The sequence below is a fragment of the Pseudonaja textilis genome, chromosome 2, assembly GCF_049901715.1.
Source record: "Pseudonaja textilis isolate UNSWEBS1 chromosome 2, rPseTex1.2, whole genome shotgun sequence".
In the NCBI taxonomy this organism is placed as follows: Eukaryota; Metazoa; Chordata; class Lepidosauria; order Squamata; family Elapidae; genus Pseudonaja; species Pseudonaja textilis.
Window position 1 is genome coordinate 218,746,620 of NC_141991.1, and position 22,410 is coordinate 218,769,029.

The 22,410-nt window shown below is 36.7% G+C and overlaps 2 protein-coding genes across 3 annotated transcripts; both read left to right on the forward strand.

Annotated features, from left to right (window-relative positions):
* The first annotated feature begins 657 nt into the window (after nt 1–657).
* On the forward strand, nt 658–12,417 carry MBLAC2 (metallo-beta-lactamase domain containing 2). Of its 2 annotated transcripts, XR_015742261.1 has the most exons (3): nt 658–2,008; nt 8,700–10,583; nt 12,014–12,417. XR_015742261.1 is itself a non-coding variant. In XM_026718969.2 (2 exons), the coding sequence occupies exons 1-2, from the start codon at nt 1,504–1,506 to the stop codon at nt 9,083–9,085; spliced, it is 891 nt and encodes a 296-aa protein (XP_026574754.1). In that variant the 5' UTR covers nt 658–1,503; the 3' UTR covers nt 9,086–11,939. The 2 variants fall into 2 exon arrangements, 1 of the variants encoding a protein (XP_026574754.1); XM_026718969.2 differs by lacking the exon at nt 12,014–12,417 and having other exon boundaries at nt 8,700–11,939.
* Nucleotides 12,418–15,859: 3,442 nt separating this feature from the next.
* Nucleotides 15,860–21,758, forward strand: CETN3 (centrin 3). Its single transcript, XM_026719009.2, has 5 exons — nt 15,860–16,044; nt 17,875–18,010; nt 19,744–19,858; nt 20,366–20,557; nt 21,538–21,758. Exons 1-5 carry the CDS (start codon nt 16,028–16,030, stop codon nt 21,579–21,581), a joined length of 504 nt encoding a protein of 167 aa, XP_026574794.1. The 5' UTR covers nt 15,860–16,027; the 3' UTR covers nt 21,582–21,758.
* The last annotated feature ends 652 nt before the right edge of the window (nt 21,759–22,410 follow it).

The window sequence follows — 22,410 nt, forward strand, 5'->3', positions numbered from 1 at the left end:
AGGGACCGTGGGATACCTCAGAGCCTGACTCTCCTCACCACTATTTAGCATCTATATGAAGCCATTGGGTGAGCCATCCATCAGTAGAGCATTAAATACAACCAGTTTGCTGATGATACAGCAGTGTCTTTATAGCCAAATGGTATTGTCAAGGGTCTTTCCCACTAACTGAACTCAGTCTTAGCAAGACAGCGAGACATTAGGTTGTAGAACTTTCCAAGACTAGAGTATTCCCATTTCTGAATCTGGATGGGGATGCAATTCTTCTGACAATTTAGGGATCTTTGTGGACTCACAGTTCCTGCTTGAGGAGCAGGGGCCAGCTATAGTTAGTAGCCCTTTTATATAAAAGCATCCCGTACACCAACTACATCCATCCCTAGAATGCAAGATTGCACTCAGGGTCACTCATGTCTTAGTCCCTTCCCAGTTCTGGTGCAACACACACTATTGCACTGGATTTAGGGTTGTCCTGAACAGTGTTCAGAAACTACTCCAGAATGCAGCGGTCCCGAATGTATTTTGGATCAGCTTCTGAATGCTGTAATACCTGCCATGTTGGGTGTACGTTTTAAATGTTGCCATAACACTACTGCACTCTTTCAGTTTTTTTTTCCTACTGTTTAAGAAAATGCTGGATCACTCCAGCCAGTTTTATGTAGCTTTTATTTTTTTACCTTGGTAGTAATTCCTTTTTAACACAGAGTTGTGCAGCAGCATCTGACATCTGTAGGACAGTAGTAAACATTAATTTCTTTGTTGGTCCCTGTTCTAAGGGGAGGTACTGAATTTAATCAGAGATGGGCAATGGAGGGGGGGCTCTTTAAAATCCAAATAGTATTGCATTTATTGCGGTTTCTGAGCTCAAGGGATGCAATGCTTAATTCTGGGACAGGACTTGTGTTCTTTATATCCCACCAAACCTAGCACAAGACAGAGGATCTGAAAGGCCACAGATTAATCACCTATGCTTTTGTATAATAACCAGACAAGCGGGTTTCATGCAGATCCCATCTAAAAATCCTACGAAATCCAGAAAACCCAAGAGGTTAAGGACCCGTTGTTGTTGTTTTTTACCCAGATCCCTTCCTAAAAATATTGCACTTAAGGAACACAAGTAAGAAAGACTTGCATTTTCTTTAGCACTTTTGCTGTATCAGCTGTCATGTAGCCGCATCTTCAGTCTCGTAAGCAATCCCCACGTGTAACCGCATCCCCTTCCAAGGCAAACCCGCCTTCCCTCAGCTCTCCCCCCACTTCATTCATTCTGACGCGTTACTGCAGTGGGAAAGAGCCGGGTGGGCACCACCCGATAAGCCGAGTCGGGTTACGCTGTGAAGCTGGTGATTCAGTCCCCGCCTCCAGCTCCTCCTCCTGGATCCGCCCTCCTCCTGGTCTAAGTTGCGCGTCCGGGCCGTTCGCACAAGGCGCGATCCTAGCCCAAACACCGCAGGCAGGAGACGGGTCGTCTGGCCGCAGCGTTTCGTTTGGCGGCCGGCTGTGATGTCGGCGCTGGAGTGGTTCGCGCATAAGTCTCTGGGCGGAGGTATCTACTGGATCCAAGAGCGCTTCTACGAGTCGGGCAATCGGGCCAATATCTGGCTGGTGCGCGGCTCCCAGCGGGACGTGGTGATCGACACGGGGCTGGGGCTGCGCAGCCTCCCCGAGTACCTTCACTTGGCTGGGCTTTTGGATCCCGATCCGGCTCAGGGCGACCAGGAGGGAGGCGGTCTCGGCGAAGCAGAGAAGGAACCCGCGAGCAGTGGGCGGCGGCGGCGGCCGTTGCTAGCCATCGCCACCCATGTGCACTTCGACCACTCGGGCGGACTGCACCAGTTCGAGGAGGTGGCCGTGCATAGCGCCGAGGCCGGAGCTCTGCGACGTGGCGATAACTACGAGACCGTCACTTGGCTCTCGGACAGCGAGGTGGTGAGGCAGCCCAGCCCCGGCTGGAGGGCCAGGCAGTTTCGAGTGCGACCCGTCCAGCCGACGCACGTCTTGCAGGAGGGTAAGAGCGAGGAGGGAGGGAGGGAGGGAGAGGGCAGTGGGCTGGCAAGGGAGACCCGCATCTCATTTTGGAGGCACCTTTCTGGAGCAGGGCAGGCAGCTCCCACACCCGCAACTGCACCGAGCTGTTGTGACTAGGTGTACAGTCTTGAATTGATGAATGCTCTCTTTTATGAGCTGCTTTCTGATCCAAGTCATGAAAGGATGCCTATGTAAATGATTTCAAAGATTAATTATTTCTTTAAGCACGAGGCTGGGTGATTTCTTGCATGCAATATAATAAATTTGGAGGAGTGATTTTATCATTTTCTTTCCCTTCCTTTTATATTACTTCAAAAAACATCCTGTGAGAAAGAGTCTCTGGCCACCTGCAGCATTTGGCTTTCTTTAATATCTGATAGGTCAGAATAAATTGGACAGACTCACACCAGGCAGGGTTGAGTATCATCGGCATTATTTCTATATTGAAGGTGCCTGCTGGGTTGCTCCTGAACTGGATTAGGGGCTGTTGGAATCCAGCAACTTTTCTGTTCCGTTACTGAAAATAAATAAGGGGTATTATTATCATTTGCCTATCCAAAAATGCAACAGCGTTGTCCGGAGCCTTGTGAGAGGGTGACATGAAAACGGAAAGTTCTGGGGTTTTTTGTGCAGTGTCTGTAGTGAAGGTACTAATAATTCATAAAGGTACAGTGATGGAAGCAGATGGATTTTTAACCCTAATGTTCTTTGGTCTGGAATACAGAATTAATAAGGTACCGGAAAGGTGTATTATGCTATTTCAGTAGCAAAGTGTAAAATGAAGGGAATTTCTGGTGATACAAGGAAAGTAGTCTGTGTTTATAGCTTCAGTTCTTTAGGTATGGCAAAGGGTAGAGGAATTCTCCCAAGATTTGAAATTACTAGGAAATAGATATATAAGGAAAAGAGAAGGAAAACATGAGGAGTGGGAGTGGAATAGGAATGAAAAACAGAATTATATGATCCCTGTACTTTTATAAAATGTTTTAAAAGGAGATTATAGAAGGCACCACAGAAACAGATCAGTGTTATTGGTTTCTTAAAGAAAAAACATGTAAGTTAAATGCATTTTTCATCTATGATGTTGAAATTATCAGGTGGAAAGACATGTAGAGAGCATCTTTGTAAAATCCATGCACAGGCCATTGAAATTGTGTGTCTGCCTCTTAAAGGTCATACAGTTGTGACTGCACTGTCAGAGTCTGTAAGAAAGGTTAGGGTGGGGACATCTTGAGCACATGATAGAGCATTTTATTAAGACTCTTAATACTTTGTGCTTCTCTAGGGCATCTCTTGTGGGGTGAAAAAAAGGATAATCATATCAGCCAAGGAAAAATGTCCAGGAATATAATTTTGCCAAGTAGTAACATTGCTATGAACAATGAGTTTTGAACATTTATCCATCAAATATTTGTGCTGTACACTGTGTGTGTGTGTGTGTGTAATATTTTGATAATAAATAATTGATCTTCATTTTGTGAGATTTTTTTCAGCATCTTCTTTAGTCTCTGTCCACTATGCAATTCTATCAACAGCTGGTTATATTTAAAAAATGCAGCCAAAATCCTTTAATAGTATCCACAGATAATAACCTAGGACTAACTTCTTATGCAAGCTTTCTCCAATTAAGTGTTTCACATATTACAACCCAAAACATATTACTAACAGTTTAATTCACATGTTTAATATCTAATTTATAAAATAGGCATGAAAAACGATAGAGACATAATCCAAATTAGATTGATCATCTGAATCTTTTCATTTGCCTCATTACACCTGTTATTTTAGATTTTACTTTTAATATGCTATATTAAAATATGCTATATTAAAATAATTAAAATAATAATCTATATTTCTGTTTATCTGTGGCCAGATTAATTTTTCAGGGATTATAAAATGTGCTGGAATTTGGGAGCAAAAATCTTATGGCTTTTTGATGATATTTTCTTATTTGTAATCCACCTTAATTATATTTAATGTAAAATTGCAGAAAACTGCATTATATCTTTGATCCACCTTTCTCATTTTTATCTTGAAACCAACAGTTGTTCTAAAAGGTTTTCCAGGACTACTAGGAGATATTGTGGCTTCAATATGGATATCTCTGTTTGAGCACAAGTGCTCTGCCATGAAGCTTCAACCATTTACTCGTAATTGATTTAGAAACATCTTTATTTTGCCTAAATTACTGCTAACAGTGCATTTGTAATCATAGGCATCTGTTTTTAATTATGGTGCCAAAATTATGAATGTATATTGTAACATGACACCAACCCTTTCCCTTTATATATTTGTATCACAAGGTTGCATCCAAGTACAGATAGTCCTTGACTTAACAATCACAATCAAACCCAAAATTTCTGTTGTTACGTGAGTCATTTTAAAATGAATTTTGCCCCATTTTGTGACCTTTCTTGTCTCAGTTGTTAAGTGAATCACTGCAGTTGATAAGTTAGCAACCCAGTTTTTAAGTGAATCTGGCTTTCCCATTGTCTTTGTTTATTAGAAGGTCATAAAAAAGAGATGACATGATCTTGGAACACAGCAAAGTCATAAATATGAACTAATTGCCAGGCATCTGAATTTTGATCTCATGATTGTGGCGATGCTGGAAAGGCTGTAAGTGTGAAAAATTGGTCACAAGTCACTTTTTTTCAGTGCCCTTGTAACTTTGGTCAGAAAATGAACTGTTGTAAATTGAGGACTACCTGTATCTACATGGTGGAGTTTGATTCAAGTCATCATAGATTACATTCCTTTATCCCCCCCCCCCCCAATTTCTTTTCCTCTTACAAATTTCCATGCTTTTAGTACTTGAATTACGTTAATATATCCATGATTGCTATTTTAACATGTGCAGGTAATCTTACACAGATGTGATAGTTCAAAAGTATAAGTTAATGGAAGTACAACCTTCAGTGTCTCTAGAAGTGTAGGCTATTCTAAAAAAAACCAATTGCATCTTCACTTTTACTTAGAATTTCTTTTCAAATATAATCATTGAATGTTTAAGGGCCATTAGAGAATCCTAGAGATAGTGGAGGTAGGGCTCAAGGACATCTTAGATTCTATTAATGTTTTAGTGTTTTCATGTATAAACATCTATATCAGTAGATATTATCAGTAGTAAGTATGAACAGATTCATGCATCTGAACATTACAATGCGTTATTAAAATTATCTCGGGGCACACACTAATTTTAAACCATTTTGTACCATATTTGAAAAAAGAATAGTATTTCAATGGTGAGATACATACTTTGTTCCCACTTTGCACATACTTTAGCTTTTACATATGTAAGCAAATAACTTGGGGAGACTTGAATCATAATATCTGTGAAATGTAAGTATATCCAAAGAAATATTAATGGGTCTGTTGACCGTTCTTGTTAATTGAACATTAAAACGCATAATAGATTATGGTTGGGACTATGTTACACAAGCTGTTGGTTACCACTATGTATATTGAAGTAATTTTTCCATCTTGACTTTTTATGGAGATCCATTAATATTGAAAATAGACAAAATATCTGTTATGCTTTAACTAGTTGAAATTATACATCATATCTTTTCTGGGAAGATGGCATTCTCAAAGATGGTGAGTCAGCCAATAAAAAGAATTGCAAGAAAAGCTCAGATAGAAAGTCATTTCATAAAGATTAGAGGGACATATGCATTCACAATCTGTCTGCTTACATTTCCAGGTGATGCACACTTATTTATTCATATATTTTAATAACATTTGTATGGCTGCTCATTTTATATCAAACCTCGGCTGAGTCCTTAAGCAACAATTAAAACAATATCAGTAATAAAAGAACATAAAACCATGCTAAACCATAAATATAAAATGTTATTGCTGCTGGTATTGTAAATGTAGGTCTCTTCATTTCTTTGATCACTTTATTTCCTGAGCCACTGAGCAATTATGAGCATTAATTCTTTGCTGTAGAATTAAGGGGCTTGCTTCAGAATGAACAGTACTTTTGCTCTTAATTCGTTTTCGTTTGTTTGGCTCCCCTGAAGCACCCATAGAACAACTTATACAAGAAGAAATGCATAGTAACTTGATTAGGATGTGAATTTCCAAATTTCTAAATTATGGCATATAAACTTGATAAAATACTGTAGATTGTGACAGTATCTCAGTCAGTAAGCTAGCTGACTGATTCAATACAGTAATATATTTTGGATACAATGAAGATCTGTGGTTTAAGGCAGGGTAATAGAACTAAAGCTGTATTAAAGGAAAGAGGAAGGAGACAGAATTTAATTTCCAACTCAGAATTTAATTTCCACCTACATAATCCATGTTTTATGAAGAAATGTCCACAGTTGGAACATTAGATTCTGAGTCTACTTGCAAATGGTATTAGTTTTCAATACTTATGTTCTGAAAACTGCAATATATCTAAAAATGGCCAGAAAGAATCTTAATTTGAAACTTTATTTTCCCTGTTCAAAGTATTTTCTGTTGAGAAAGAGGCATGATAAATTACCTACCTTTAATAATAAATTTTTGTTTGTATATTACTATAATACTAAATACTTTAAATATATTGGTTTATCAGAGAGAAAGAATAGAATAGTTAGGAGAAAATATAATCCGTAAACTAAATAAAAATAATCAGACTAATAGACACACACACACATGTATGTGTGTGTGTATGTATGTATACATACACATCCCTTTGTACTAGGCACAATAAAGCCTTGAGACTGTAATTTCTACTTTGAAGAAAAAATGTTTTCTGAGATGAACAACAAATGACTAAGAAATCTTGTGAAATTAGTTCAAGCAGCCATTAGTTTTAGCTCATTGAACGTCAAAATGATTAGTAATTTTCTTGACTTGGATTTAAATGTTTTTCTGATGTGATTTGGATATTACAAAGGAAGGGGAACATCACTTGGTCTGGGTTCTATAAAGAGGGCATTCCCTTGGTAGCAGGACCCTAATAAATCCTCATTCCCAGGCCTTATAGGATGGATAGATTCAACTCAGAGGTTGTAGTAACACAATATTCAGTCCCTGAATCATTTAGGGCTTTAAGGATGACAGTCAGCATATTGAATTGCATTTTGAAACTCATTGGCAGCCTGTAGTAGTGATAATACATGAGTGAACCTGAATGCAGCTTACTAATTGGGTTTTTGCAAATTGTACCACGTGAAGCTTCAAAATGATCTACAAGGGCAATTCCATGTATTTTACATAACAAAAATCCAGCTTTGAGGTTCATAAATAATTGTGAATAAAGCCTCCCGAGTTTTAAAAAAGAGGCTACACCCAGCCATTGTAACTGATTGTCTTGCTATGTCTCCATTTACTGTTCAAGCTGGATTGTCATTCCATGTTGAACCACAGATTATAAGTCAACTCCATATGGGAAAACATTTATCATATCCAGGAACAAAGTTGAACAAAGTAAAATAGACGAAGTCATCTTCTAGGTCCACAGTACCTTGATAGAATTCAGTTCAAATTATTTCTCATATCCATATCCTAACAACCTCCAATCACTGAATTAGGACATCCGCCACATATGTTGCCCAAATTCAGATGGAAAATATGTAATTGAACATTTTCAGCATATTTGATATCTCACTTCATTTTGGCAGATGATCTCTCCCAGGGGCTTCAGGTAGATTTAAAGTATAGGTGGAAGACAGCTGAGCTATGCAGCAATCCAGAAGCCAAGGTCCTGACTTATGCCACTACCACTGTGGGAACTGACCCAGAATACAGTATTTCCCATAATTCTCACAGCAAAATGTCTAAACACGGTAATTGCAGGGAGATATCATGTTATATGGTATTGAAGGCCACTCACAAATCCAGCAGGACTAGTATAATTACTCCTTCCATCCTACCCTTCTTAGGGGTCATCAAGTTTTAATTCCATCCCCAGGCCTATATCCTAATTGAAAGGAGTCCAGATAATCTGCTTCTTATGTTCAATAAACTTTGTGTTTTGTGAGTAATACTGAGTGAACTGATGCAACTAAATATTGTAGACCGCAACCCAGATGTTACTATTGTGATTTGATCTTCAGTCAATTGTAGATTCCTTACTTATGCCTTCTGGGAGAGATAAGCTTCAAGTTGACAGTTACTTTCTTTTATAATGAACAAGGAGAGTGCAGCTAGAGGCAATTGGCTGTCAGTTGGAGGCAATGGAAAAGAGCAGAGCTAGGGAAAATACAAGCTGTTCAGTCTAATAGAACTCATAGAAATCATTATGAGAAATCAAGATGAAATTAAACATGCATGATATGATGGGTTGGCTTTGTTTGCTCAGTGTTTCACAATCCTGGCAGCTTTAAGGTTGGCGAAGTCAACATGTCTTAAAATTGTGAGACTCCGAAATAGGCTATAGCTTGGCCATGTTGGTGCTCATCTGCTGATGTGACTGGAGAATACCTTTAAAAATCAGATTTTATCCCCCTTATACCTGAACCATAAACTAAGGTAAGTATTCATGCTCACAGAATCCTTCCTACTGTGTGTGGGCTTTCATCTTTGTCAAGGGGGCGCAGAAGAGTAATATATGTTTTCCTGCATTGATTGGCTGCAGTTACAGTTTTAATGCATGAGTTTGTAACAGAGACAAATGTAAGGTTGCATTTTTGAAAATTGTTTTGTCCATAAAATTTTGTTTCTTGTTGTAGGAGATGTGATCAGCCTTGGTGATAGACAGCTCACTGTCATGCACATGCCTGGCCATTCGAGAGGAAGCATTTGTTTACATGACAGAGAACGGAAGATTCTGTTCAGTGGGGATGTTGTGTATGATGGCTCAATGATTGACTGGCTTCCCTACAGCCGGATAAATGACTACGTTACAACCTGCCAGCGATTAATAGACTTAGTCAATAGGGGCCTTGTGGAGAAAGTCCTTCCAGGGCATTTTAACACATTTGGATCTGAACGACTGTATCGTTTAGCTTCCAATTATATTTCAAATGCTGGGGTTTGTCACAAGATTTCTATGTGTGCGATGAGATCGGTTGCAAGCCTAGCACTTCGTGCAACAAATTCAAGAACAACTTCATAGTCTTAACTTCATAGCCATGAAGATGCTTATTTTTATCTAATTTATATATTTTAAAAATACCAATATACATACCAGTAGCTGTACCAAAGCTACTCATCTTTTTTTTGTCTCTTTTCAAAGGCAAGTTTGCACATATGTTGAATGCTATTTGACAGATGTTCTAAATAAGTTATTTTGTATTTTGAACCATTTTGAACCATATCGCTAAAATAAAAATTTTGCCCTTGTGTCAAACTTTCTAATACAAGCCTTCAGTTAGGAGTTATGTTGAAAACGTATTTTAAATGGCTGAAATACAGAAGCAAGAAGGGGCTATTAGAACATTCCACTGTCATGTTGAATGCACTAAGTACCTAAGTAATTTTTATTGTATGGGATGAATGTAAACTGAAGTTAATACCAAATGTTCATATCAAATATTGTTCTATGTTATTGTTGTTCTTGAATTGTGTTGCATTTAGGTATTGGTTTTAAAACAAATGAAATGTCATTTAATATTTTAAGTATATTGCTTGCTTTTCAAATATAACTAATGCTGTAAGTGTGAGTGATAACCATTTTAAGTAAAACATGCACCTATAATCCAAGGTTCCTAATTCCTGTAATACCACAGTTGCAGAAACACTTCAGTAAGTGTGAGCTACTAATTAAACAACAGTTGTAAACAAAATAGCATCTAAAACTAGCAAGTTGATATTGAGTGGTAGGTTGTATCAGGTGCACATTACATGTGGATCGGGACTAAATTTTCACACTTCAGTTATTCTTCATTTTTCTATTTTCACTTTTCTTTCTTTCCACAATTTGCATTGTGCTTTTTTTCAACCAACCTAATAAACATTTCTGCCAGTTATTATTTTCTAGGATATTACTAGTCTCTTGTTTGGATGCAGAGCTTGTATCTTGCATCAGAATTTGATTTATTGAAATCTAGTAAGAATTATATTAAAAATGACTGTTTCTTGCAAGAACAGTAACTTATTTGAGTATTGTGTCCATTACACTTTTTTTTCTTTTTGAATTCTATTGCACAATATCTCCCCAAGATCAAAGCAGCACTTTGATTCTTAATACCACAGTGTTCAGCACTTGGTATCCTATGGAAGTACAGTTCTTAAAATGTTAACAGTGCCTATTTCCTGTTCTAAAATACTGTAAAATTTTGGCAATTAACACTGCAATTGCTTCCTATACTAAGAAAAACTATTAATTCAATACCTTTGAAAATTAGGGAAAAGGTATCTAGCAGTATAATCACAAAGAAAATGCTGCTCGTATGCTATTGAAAACTGGCTAATCTTCACTGAGGAGCCACACAATTGTGGCCCAAAGGTTAGGAGCATGTTGCCATATTACGTACTCATAGTCATTTTCTTTTTGACCAGATTTCTTCTTCAAGTTGAATACAGTTAAGCACAGTATCAGCTGCAGTATTAAGCACAATCATAATTAATCTGATTCTTGCTTAATCAAGATTTTCAACTATCTTGGAATCCACGTGAGTTTATAGTGCCTTGTTTATTTTTGGTACAGAATGGTTGGTTTTTTGGTCTGGACCATTACAAACTGATTTTGTTACAAAATACTGCTGAGGCATTAACATGGATAAAAGAATCCTCTTTTTTGACTTTCTGTCCCTCTTTGCCCATTGACAGTGTCTTGAAAGTTATTTTACCAAAGTATTGATTTCTCACTATGAGACTACTTCAGTGTAAGGAATCCTTCAGTTGTCAGACTTGTGGTGAAGGACTGATCTGAAACTTTTCTATTAGTTTAGTAAATTAGCAAGCAAACAACTACTTATAAAATTTGCTGATTTTTTTTAAAAAAATCTTTTTTTTCAATCTGATTAGGTATCACAGAGTAAACGTATCTACTGAAGTTAATTATTACATTTACTGGGAAATATATTCAGATTGGGAAAACCTTCCTTACTGTAATATATATACTACTCAGTTCAGTGAAGATTTTATTCCTACCGTGTTTCTCATATAATAAGGCCGGGTCTTATTTTTTTTTGAGCCCCGAAAAAATGGCTAGGCCGTCTTTTCGGGGGTGACTTAATTCCCCCCCCCCCTTGAATCTTCAGGCAGGTGGGCGGCGACAGCTTGGATGTTTACCTCGGCGTTGGTGGGGCACTTTGTATTAGGGTCAATGCAGGCAGCACCATATCCGGGTGTGCAACAAAAATACTTCCTAACAGCAAGCCCCCCCGCGCCATTTCCCCCCCATTTCGCATGTTTTAATATAGGCCTTAATTTGGGGGGAGTGGCTTAATTTCATTTCATGCCTATAAAACATGCTGGGACTTCCTATTGGGGGAGGCCGTATTGTTGGAGAAACAGGGTAGTGAGTACTGAATTGTAGCTTTATTTGAGTTTCAACCTAGGACCGGATCAGAGTTCAACTTGTTATTATTATTGGTTAGTAAAATACTATCCCTGAGAAAGAATGCTATAGAATCTGATCTGTTGTTTTAAATATTTTTATATTATAAAGTTTAATTCTGAAAGAAAGCATTTTTAAAAATAATACTGATCATACCTTTACTATTATTTGTAAAAAAAAGTTTGAAACCACTAAGGGATTCTGTATTTATCTGTTTTTCACAGTTTAAAAACTCAAGTTGAAATAGTTATTTGAAGTTCAGCCTGTTGATATGATATCACTTCGAGAGATATTATTTAACTGGGTCATGAATATTGCTGTAATGTATGGTTTAAAATAATTTTTAAAACTTGTAATGCATCATACTAATACAAATTTACTAAAGGTACTGGTTTCAAGAAAGTAGTTATATTGTTTATCATTGATATTGATAATAAAATAATGATACAAAATACTTCTCCAATAAGGTTTCATTTGTTTTCTATTTGATGTATTCTTTTCCTTTTGAATGAGAAGAAAATGTTTATTTCCCTTACTTAGAGATAAGAGGATGTATAAAGAATCAGTGTTTTGGAGGTAGAATGGGGAGGATACCAATTGCCATCTCCAAAATTGCTTTGTGCATTTTTACAAATTGAAATAAGTGGCAGAAAATCCCAGGGACACACTGTTAGCCTGCAAAGACGAAAGAGAGGAGCGAAGCATTGGTCAATATCTCCATACTGAGAAATTGAGTGGTATATGTATTTATTGCCACCATGAAGGCAAATAATCTTACTAAAGACTAAGTAGGAGGAAATCATTGAGATTTCAGAATTCCAGTCTGTTCAATGTGTGCTGAACAATTTATTATATACTGCCATCTGCTGGTGCAGTTGTATATACATAAGTAAGATAGGCTGCAATGTTCTCTTTCCAGCACGGCAAAATAAAAGATTAACATTTGTTAAATGGTTTTGGAATTTTTTTTTCCATTTTCATTTATCCTACTCTACAGAGACATTACAAAAATAAACGATATACTCATATCCTGGGAGGTATTTCTTAAAATTAAGAGAGTAAGCTTCTTTCCAATTCTGTAAAATTATCCGCTTGGTTGTGCCCCAACCTTGACAGAGCCAAAGCTCTTCTTAAGATGACAAACTCCATGTTTTAGGGATGTAGTTCAGAATCACATTAACTATGATTATCTAAAATTGTGTTTACATATGTAGAGAATTTAAATCAAAATAAGGCTATGATTGGACAACACCAAATAGTATTAAAGAATTTTAAAATTTATTACAAACCTATTTTTAAAAACCTAATAACTATCCATTTTAAACATTTTGGGAGACTAATAAATATGAACAACATTTTGTGATAAATTACTTTCACTTTTAAACTGTAAATTTTGCTATCCTCAAAGAATTTAATTAAAGGCAATTTCAGGACAGTGATGTGGTGGCTGAAAAATCAACCACCAGCTGATCTCCTGAATTTCTGGTGGGGTGGGATTGGGAGTTCAAACCTTTGTTTTATAATTTATTTAGCCTTTATTTTTACCTTCTGCTGCAGGCTGTTTCTAACATGACTATTAAAGTGCCGTGTTGAGCATACTGCCACCTAGAGGTCATCCAGATTACAGCAAGGACATGGAAACGCAACTCTTAGAGCAGGGGTCGCCAACCTTTTGGACCTCAGGGACTACCGAACTCATAATTTTAGATCCCAGGGATCACTAACCGGTTCTGTGGGTGTGGCCTAATTTGTGGGTGTGGCTTGGTGGTCATGTGACTGGCTGGGCATGGCTTGTATGTAAATATAAATATATATTGAATTTTTTGTAAAAAAAAGCAACTTTTATCCCAAATCAGGGAAAGCAGGCAGATTGAGTTGCTCACAGAATCATTCAGTGATCTATCTGCCATCGGCTAGCTCAGTCTCTCAAATTTGCTTGCCATGAGTCTGCACAGAATTTGCTTGCAAGCAAAACTTCAGTCCTAAGGGAGGTTCGGCTATGCTGAGCCAAAGATCTAAAGACTAGCTAGAAAGCAAGAAATCCAACCATTTCCTGCTTCCTCGCTAATCTAAATCTCCCAGCAGAGCAGAACAGAGGATGGTCGGAAAAAGGACAAATAGCAATTTAGCAGGCAAGTTTACTGGGTAAGGAGTGAGTGGGCGGGGAGGGTTCCCATGGGCCATGTGGGCGGCATAGCCTTGTGTTTCTGCGCAGCCTGGATTAATTGCTTTGTGGGGGTGCTCTGGGGGCGAGATTTCTCTGCACCCCACCAAAATTTTCCCACGGCCCACCGGTTGGCGACCGCTGTCTTAGAGCACAGGTGTCAAACTCGCAGTGTCACATTGCTGTTAGGTGACATATTGTGACATTTTTTCTCTTCACGGAGCTGGGATGGGCGTGGCCTGCGTGTGACACATCCAGTCCATAAGTCACCAGTTTGACACCCATCTTAGAGTGTAAGATATAAATAACTCCTGCCCCTAATCTGCCTGAGTTGATTTGAATTAAACCTGAACCAAAGTGCTAATGCCATTGTGCTTTGGCAGGATTCTTTCTTTTTTCATGGTCAGTGTTATTTTTCACCAGGAAAGAACTTGTTCCTTTTACTTCCCTTTTCCTATTTAAATGTATATGTATGTGTCTCAACATTTCTCCCTTTTTTATATCCCAATATACAATATACATATCTTATGCACCAGATAGTAGAATTCCTGATTGCCTGGTCAATCAAACTGTTTAACAAGAGAAAATAATGGAATATCTCATTCCTCATAACCAAAGTCAAATGACCACAGATTTCCATTGCTCCTCAACCATGTGAAGATGGTGTCTACCACATCAGACTTGTCAGTTCAACTGGAACTTGTGATGACTATTCATATCTATGTATCCCCAAACTTACAGCAAGGGCACTTTAAATTATCCCTTATGACAAGCTTTTGCTTGGGAGAAAGAAAACGCCACTTCTAAAGTGGAAGAGCAACTGTGGGCTGCCTGGCTGGGGATGTGACAGCAACATGTTGGCATAACCATAAAAAAATCTTTAATATAGTAATCCGTGCTCCAGCAAACAGAATGTGAGACTTAGGCCAATAATTGGCATACAAAGTTTGTTTACATAAAAATTAAGCATGCAACTCTCCCCCCACACCCCAAAAAAACCCATAAAAGCAGTTTTACCTGCTTCCAAAACTGTTTAAGACTACTCAGTTTAGAAATTAGGATCAGAGGATTCATACATTTATTTTTAGTCAGCCAAAAAAATGAATAAACCTCATGACTCAAAGCAGTTTTTAAAGTTGGTTCCTTTCTCATATTTCATGTTATCCTTCCTAATGTAGTTGATCAGGAAGTACAAATCATTACATACTTTTGATTACTTTAATTGATGATAGTATTTTTCCTGGTAGATCAACTATTTTTTCTTTGAATGCCTGAATCATACAGGAAGATAGAAAATAGTTGCTTGATGTAGTTTTACTGTGTTTTTTTTAAAATAGAAAGTTAAAAGATAAACACAAAAAAAGATTAAAAAGAAAACTCAAAAGAAAAAATAATGAAGATAAAATAGTTGCAACTGCCAAGTGGCATTTTGCTTGGTATCACTTTTTATAAACTTAACACTGATTTGTAAGGTTTGCATAAAATGTAATTCTTAATGCCCCTTTGTCAATTCTTCTTAAAACTTAATAATCATCTTCTGCGCAAAGGGAAAGTTTGGAACCTGGTCTTGTAAAACAAAAGAAGGCAAGATGAAATGATTTTTTAGTTGCATAATGGAAGCTTGCATGTGTTTAACATTAACTTAGTCTGATTTCTTTTAGGAATCCCTGATGCAAGTCACCTAATTTATAATTTACACTGAGCTCAGCCTTATCAGTTTCATTGTCTACTTCCCTTTATTTTCTATTGACCTTCAGAATTCTAAATACTTTCAAGACATACTTATCTCGCTGTATGATAAGCATAACCCCACGCTTCCCGCTCCAGTCACAGCATATAAAATATATCCAAAACAGGCATTTTTTGATTGCTAAATGTAAACTAATTACTACACAATAGCACAGATCTGCCCCCTAAAAAGCCATTGTACTGTTCCAGGCGGAAGGAGACGCTAACAAACTAAATCAAGCACTTTATTCAATGACAGAGTCCTGAAATCCTAACCATTCAAATTCGGAGAGGCGAGGCCCGACGTCACCATTGCTTACACTCCTTCCCTTCCTCTATCTTCCCCTCACTATGACGTTGAATTCGCAGTGTTTCCTGGGTAGATTCTGGCGCTTTTCCAACCTAATAGTAGACAAGGAGGGAGGCCTGAAGCTTGATTGACGGGAGTCTTAGCCAATCGCTTTGGGCTACACACAAAGAGGCGTTGTAACGTCCAATTGTAGCTGAAATCTGAAGAGGGAAGCGGCATTGTTGGCGGAGAGACTTGGGTTTACGTCCCGCTGTTGTCGAGTCTGAATTTCGGGTTTAGTTGACCATTAATTACAAGAGATACGTCTCTTTCCCCCACCTGGTGTCCGGTTCAAGGGGTGGGAGACCGGAGAATGAATTTGGTAACGAGGTGGGTACGAACGTTCGGGAGGAGGGGAAAGCCCAAGTAACGATTCGCTTCTTGTTGCTATGGTAACGTAACGTTTTCCCCTCGCGTGCGACGCTTGTCGCGATATCTGCCGCAGCGCGCGATGGTTGCGGGAACAGACCCAGAAGATCCACAATCCGAAAATATGAACCCTGGGGAAAAATTGGGATTAGTCACCTAGGTCAGTATTCCACGTGGAATAGCTGTGCATTTGAACCCTTTCCTTCTCTTCCCTTCTTTCTTTTCCTTTCCTTCTTCCCTTTTCCTTCTTTCCTTTCCTGCCCCTTTCCTTCTTTCTTTTCCTTCCCTTCCCTATTTCCTTTCCTTCTTTCCTTTCTTCTTCCCTTCCCTATTTCCTTCCCTTCTTTCCTTTCTCTTTTTTCTCCTTTCCTCTATTTCCTTTCTCCTCCCTCCCCCTCCCAATTTCCCCCTCTCCTTCCCTTTCCCCAGTCCCTCCTTGCTGCCCTGACCATCTGCAAAACGACCTGCCAGGCTTTCCCAAAGTGGCTAGGCTTAATCCAGCTGCTGGGGGCTTTTGAGGGCGCGCCCCCCCCTCTCTTCTCCCGCTTCTGCTTGCTTTAAGCTGCAATTTCGCAAGAAACTCAAAACACGAGGACCGGCGAGGCGGCAGCGACGCCCGCACCCGGGCTTGGACTGCGCGGAAGGGAAAGGGGCTCCCAAAAAGCCCCCCGACTCTTTTTTTGTGTGCGCCGTCCTCACGTGTTTGTTGTGCTGAGGTTTTTCTACACATTCTCTCCCTCCCCCTCCCGCTCTCAATTGCAGGGTTAATGATTTCTGCCGGTATTCTGAATTGATTCAGAATCTCGAAAGAGAATCTAAGCGGACTTGGTTAGTGTGGAGATGGGAAAATAAATACCAAAGCTGTAGATTAGAAAGGAAAATGAGAAGCAAATTCCTTAAGAAGGCAGTGCGAACCGTTTCCATGCTTTTGCTAAAAAAATAAAGTAAAATCGTGTATGTGCTCGTTTGTTTGCCAGATGTCAGAGGAATCTTCATCTTGGAATGATTGTCCATCAGATTTTGCAATTCCTTTTATTCCCCCGCCCCACATTTTTTAAATCAGTTTACAGTATCGATAGCTTTAAAATAGTAATTTACATTAAAACACCTCAACTTTAACTGCTGGTAGTTATAATTTGAAATTTTAAAAAGTACTTTTAAAAGAAGTGTCTGGGAAAATCTTAAACAGTAGAACCAATCGTGGCAAGTGATGTAACTAGAGATAAATTTGGGGAATGGGATTAATTAGAGATGGGAAGTTTAAGATCTCATCAGAATTAGCAGATTATCCACAAATTTGGCAAAAAGGTATTTGTTTTAGTACTGAATGTTGACCCAAAATGGATATTTATACTTATTAAAGCAAAAGTAGTAAACTCACCAGCATAATCACCATATTATAGGTAAATTTCCATGTACTGTATCTTGTTACAGTAGTAATGCAGTTACCACTGCCGATACATAACAGCAGGGCAAGTTAGGATTGGGAAGCAAATAATATATGCAAAAGTTAAAAAATAAATGTGAATCAGAAAGGTTAAGAGTCTGGATTTCAGAGTTTGGAGTATATGTACAGCTTGTAATTCAGGTGAAGGACATTTATACTATCAATATGAATTTTATGGCTAGATATTATATAAAATCAGATCTCATGGAAAGTGACATTTGCTTATTTTATCAAAAACCCCATTATATCCATCTACTAAGATGGGTTCTAGATCTACACAGTTTGCTAATAATTAAGACAAATTATTTTTGTACAATGGTTACACGTTATTTTTTTTCTTTTAGAGCTGAATTTTCTGTTGAAAAAACCAAGAGAAAAAAAAGAAGAGAATTAACTGAAGAACAGAAGCAAGAAATCAAAGATGCTTTTCAACTGTTTGACACTGATAAAGATAATGCTATAGATTATCATGAACTAAAGGCAATCCATTTTCTCTTAAAAGTTTAATACTTTGTTTTGAAATATTTTGGATGACTGGGCTTAATATTCAAATATGCAATATTGTACTTCTATAATAGGTAGTTAATTGCATGTTAGTTTAGGAATGGCAAGAAGCTGTTAGAATATTATAACACTAAACAACTTGTGATTCCTTCGGTCATCATTTCAGAGGTATTTCCTTAGTATCTTCAACTATGTCGAGCTATTTGAAAAGTTCTTAAAAATTCAGGGAGAGATGAATCTGCCTTGAAAGTACTTCATATTGAACTATACAGCACAGTTAAACATCAAGAGTTGACCGCAATAAATATTTTATCATATTTTGTATTATGTCATAAAATGCTTTATGATAATTTTATATCATAAAATGTTTTATAAAGTTTGCCAAATTCAATTCCATGGGAGTCCTGGGTCTTGGATTTTGGACACATTCTATAAATTGGTCTACTGAGGTAGTTTGGTTCAAAATGCTTTGTTCTATTCACCCAGTTAAAGGTTACAGACAGGAGAGTTTTTGAAGTACAGAGATGAAAGCATGGCCAAGAACAATATTTGCAATAGAGTCTTAAAGCCTAAGTACATCTTATAGAGGCAAAAAGTAAAACATTAAAGGCTTTGTCAATTCAACTAAGTCCCAATTCAGTAAAGGTCTTATGGGGAATGTGGGGTGGGGTGAGGGGCAGGTCTAGAGCAGACCCACATTTTAAAAGTGAAGAAAAATTTTTAAAAGTGAAGAAAACACTAAAAAGAAACAGTTTCCTAATATAAGGACCAATCTTGAGTCACCTTTCTTGTCATCTTTCTTACAAATTAAATTGAGATTCAAATCTATATGAAATATAAAATTAAATAAATTTGTAACTAAATATGGCTCTCTGACTTTAGCATGGTTTATTCCTATGTAACTGACCAGGTTATAGTTTAAGATTGTGAGTAGGTTCATATTGGAGGACATAGGTTTTTTTTAGTTAATTTAATCAAACTTTTTTCAGAATAATTACAATCTTGCATTACTAGTTGACATTGTAGATATTTTTCAAAAGGCAGAATCATAGAAAGCAGTGCTTCCCAACCATGGCAGTTTCCTAATATAAGAACCAATTTAGAATTTCTAGCCACCTTGGTTATCACTTAAAATCTAGGGAATTGAGGACCACACCTCTGGGAGCTATTAGTGTTGGCAGGAGGTGCTGTAAATAATATTGTAGTAATGTAATGAGAACTAATTAAGATACATGAATAACATTTCTTAACTGTTGTAGAAATTTCTACAGTAATGCGTGATGTTCTGTTAGAAGGAAATATTATCATGGTTGTCCTCACCCCCCAGCCCCTATTCAGACTGATTCCAGATCAGAGGAAATGAAAGAAGAAATGTAGTTTCTCCTTGAATTCAGCAGTACTAGATTCCTCAGAGTAGAACATTTGCCCTCCTGCTAGTCTCCTGGAATTTCTTACATAATCGTATGAAGTGACATATTTGAAAAATGTATTTAATCAGTTAAATTCATTGTCACATTTAATTTGTTATTGCTATCAAGGTGAAAGGATCTTCACTTATAGTTGTGTCCCTGGAAAATAATGAATTAATGCTTTGTTCCAAATTTTATGGTTTTCCTATTACTATAGTATCTCTTACCTAAATTTAATTTACAAAGAAAAGTTATTTTTATGTGCCAAATTGAAATGTTGTATTTCTCTTTCCCCTGAAGGTGGCAATGAGAGCCTTAGGATTTGATGTAAAAAAGGCAGATGTATTAAAGATACTTAAAGATTATGATCGGGAAGGAAGCGGGAAAATCTCCTTTGATGACTTTAATGAAGTTGGTAGGTGTTGGAATTTAAGCAAATTACTGATAAGAAAGCAATAATTGGCAATCAAAGTTTAATTTATATGTATTTTAACAGATATGAAAACATTAAGCTATTGACAAAGGCAAGGTTTTTTTAATATATTAGGAGAGAGGCAGGAGAAAACAAACCATCAGGATTTCAAAATCCAAACTATATTTTCTATTGTACTTAAATTATGGGAAAAATGTAAAAAATTAATCATACCGTATAATATTTTATACTTGTTCTTAATGTAACTTCTCACGATGTCTGCATAGCTTTTAATAAGAACCATAGATTTGTATTACTGATTTTACTAGAGAATAAACCAATGTACGTGCAAGTAGAGATTGATTTTGATTGATGGTAAAAATGCATCTTTTAAATTAAGTCATAAAGTTGATGTATGAAACAGAACTAAAAATTTTTTTGTGGAGAATACAATTCTAACAATAAAAATGTTTTTGTAAAAGATGTAATATTTTATTTTTTCCATTTTAGTGACAGACTGGATACTTGAAAGAGATCCACATGAGGAGATACTCAAGGCATTTAAATTGTTTGATGATGATGATTCAGGTAAAATAAGCTTAAGAAATCTGCGTCGTGTAGCTAGAGAACTCGGGGAAAACATGACTGATGAAGAACTTCGGGCAATGATTGAAGAATTTGATAAGGATGGTGATGGAGAAAGTAAGTTATATATATATATGCATAATTCTAATTTTGGATTAGAGAAGCAAAAAAAAAATGTGCACTCTGTCTTTGAAATATTTTCTCGATGAGATTTATGGAAATAATTGAATCTAATATCCAAATAATACAAATCCTACAAGCTTCCAGTGTATTTAGAAAAGCAATCTACAGTGGTACTTCCCTCCTATTCAAAATGAGAATTTCCTTGACATTATGTTGATAGCATGTCCATTCTTTTTTTCTTTTGTGGCGAATGAATAAATATACTGGAATTAACTTCGACCTTATAAATAATTGAAAAATAAGCATGAAATTTACTTCTCACTTTAAAAGTGATGATGTTAGCATAAACTCATGCCAATAAAATATGTCTAAACCTAACATTTAAAGCAGCTGGTGTACAGGTAGTCCTCGACTTAAAACCACAAGCTCAAAATTTCTGTTGCTAAGTGAGACAGTTATTAAGTGAGTTTTCCTCTGTTTTATGACCTTTCTTGCCCCAGTTAAGTGAATCGCTGCAGTTATTCAGTTAATAACGCAGTTGTTAAGTAAATCTGATTTCTCCATTGACTTTGCTTGTGAGAAGGTTGCAAAAGGGGGTCACGTGATCCCAGGATGCTACACTGTCATAAATATGAACAGTTGTCAAGCCTCTGAATTTTGATCATGTGACCATAGAGATGCTGCCATCGTAAGTATGAAGAACAGTCATAAGTCAAATTTTTAAGTTCCATTGTAATTTTGAACAGTGACTAAATGAACGGTTTTAAGTCAAGGACTATCTGTAGTGGTAATTATGGTTGAAACTATATATAGCATAACAATTTTTTTTTAAGTGAAATTGATTACTTAGAAATATTTTAGAAAAAATATCAAGATAAGTTGTCTTAACTGAATGAAATAAGTTTGAGATGCTAATTTGAGTGAAACATTTTGAACAAGAATGTGGTACATATGTATTTTTTTCTTTTTAACAGTCAATCAGGAGGAGTTTATTGCTATTATGACTGGGGATGTTTAATATTTCAAGAAACGAACTTGATTCAAAAAGGAAGGATTGTTTTCAAAAGCTGCAACATTTCTATTTCAGTTAATATCTATAGCAGGAGCCATGAAAAAAATAGTTAAAGGACCAAAAGAAATATAAAGTATATGTATTGAGAGGTTAATATTTTATATCATTAAATTTTAAAATAAGCATGTTTGTTTGAGTACTCATTTGTAAAATAGCTTTGTATAAAATGTTTAAATTAAATCATAGAACTTTTTAACATTATTTTAGCATTAGCTGTGGCCTTAGTTTTATATAAAAGTTTAACAGACACCCATTTTAATAAAGTCTTCTTTTTATATTCTGTAAACTTTGTTGGAGTATTTAATCTAGAGTCTGGCCCAAGTCAACCAACTGACCTTTGTACCTGAGGAGGAACTAGAATTTGGGATTACCTGCTACTAGTCCAGTGCTTTAACTATTGTCTATATTGGTTCTCAGTCTAAATCAAGGATTGGTTGTGGAATTGTGGATTTCATTACATTAATTTCATTTTCATTACAATTGTATAGCTATTGATACGCTAGTATTTGTGAATTTTAAAGGGAATAAAACGATATAGGGCACCAGTTTTCATGAGCAGCATTAGGATAAAATTAAGGAAAAATGCTTCCTTGAATTATGGGGAGGGGGGAATATAAAAATAAAATAATTCTAGTCATGCAAAAACATATAATGTTAATAAGATAAACCTATTTATAAGTTAATGCATTTTTTATGAATGCAGGTGTTCACCTCTGCAGCCATTTTGAAATAAATTTGAAGAAGGGATCTAGTTTCTAGAAAAGTACATAAAGGT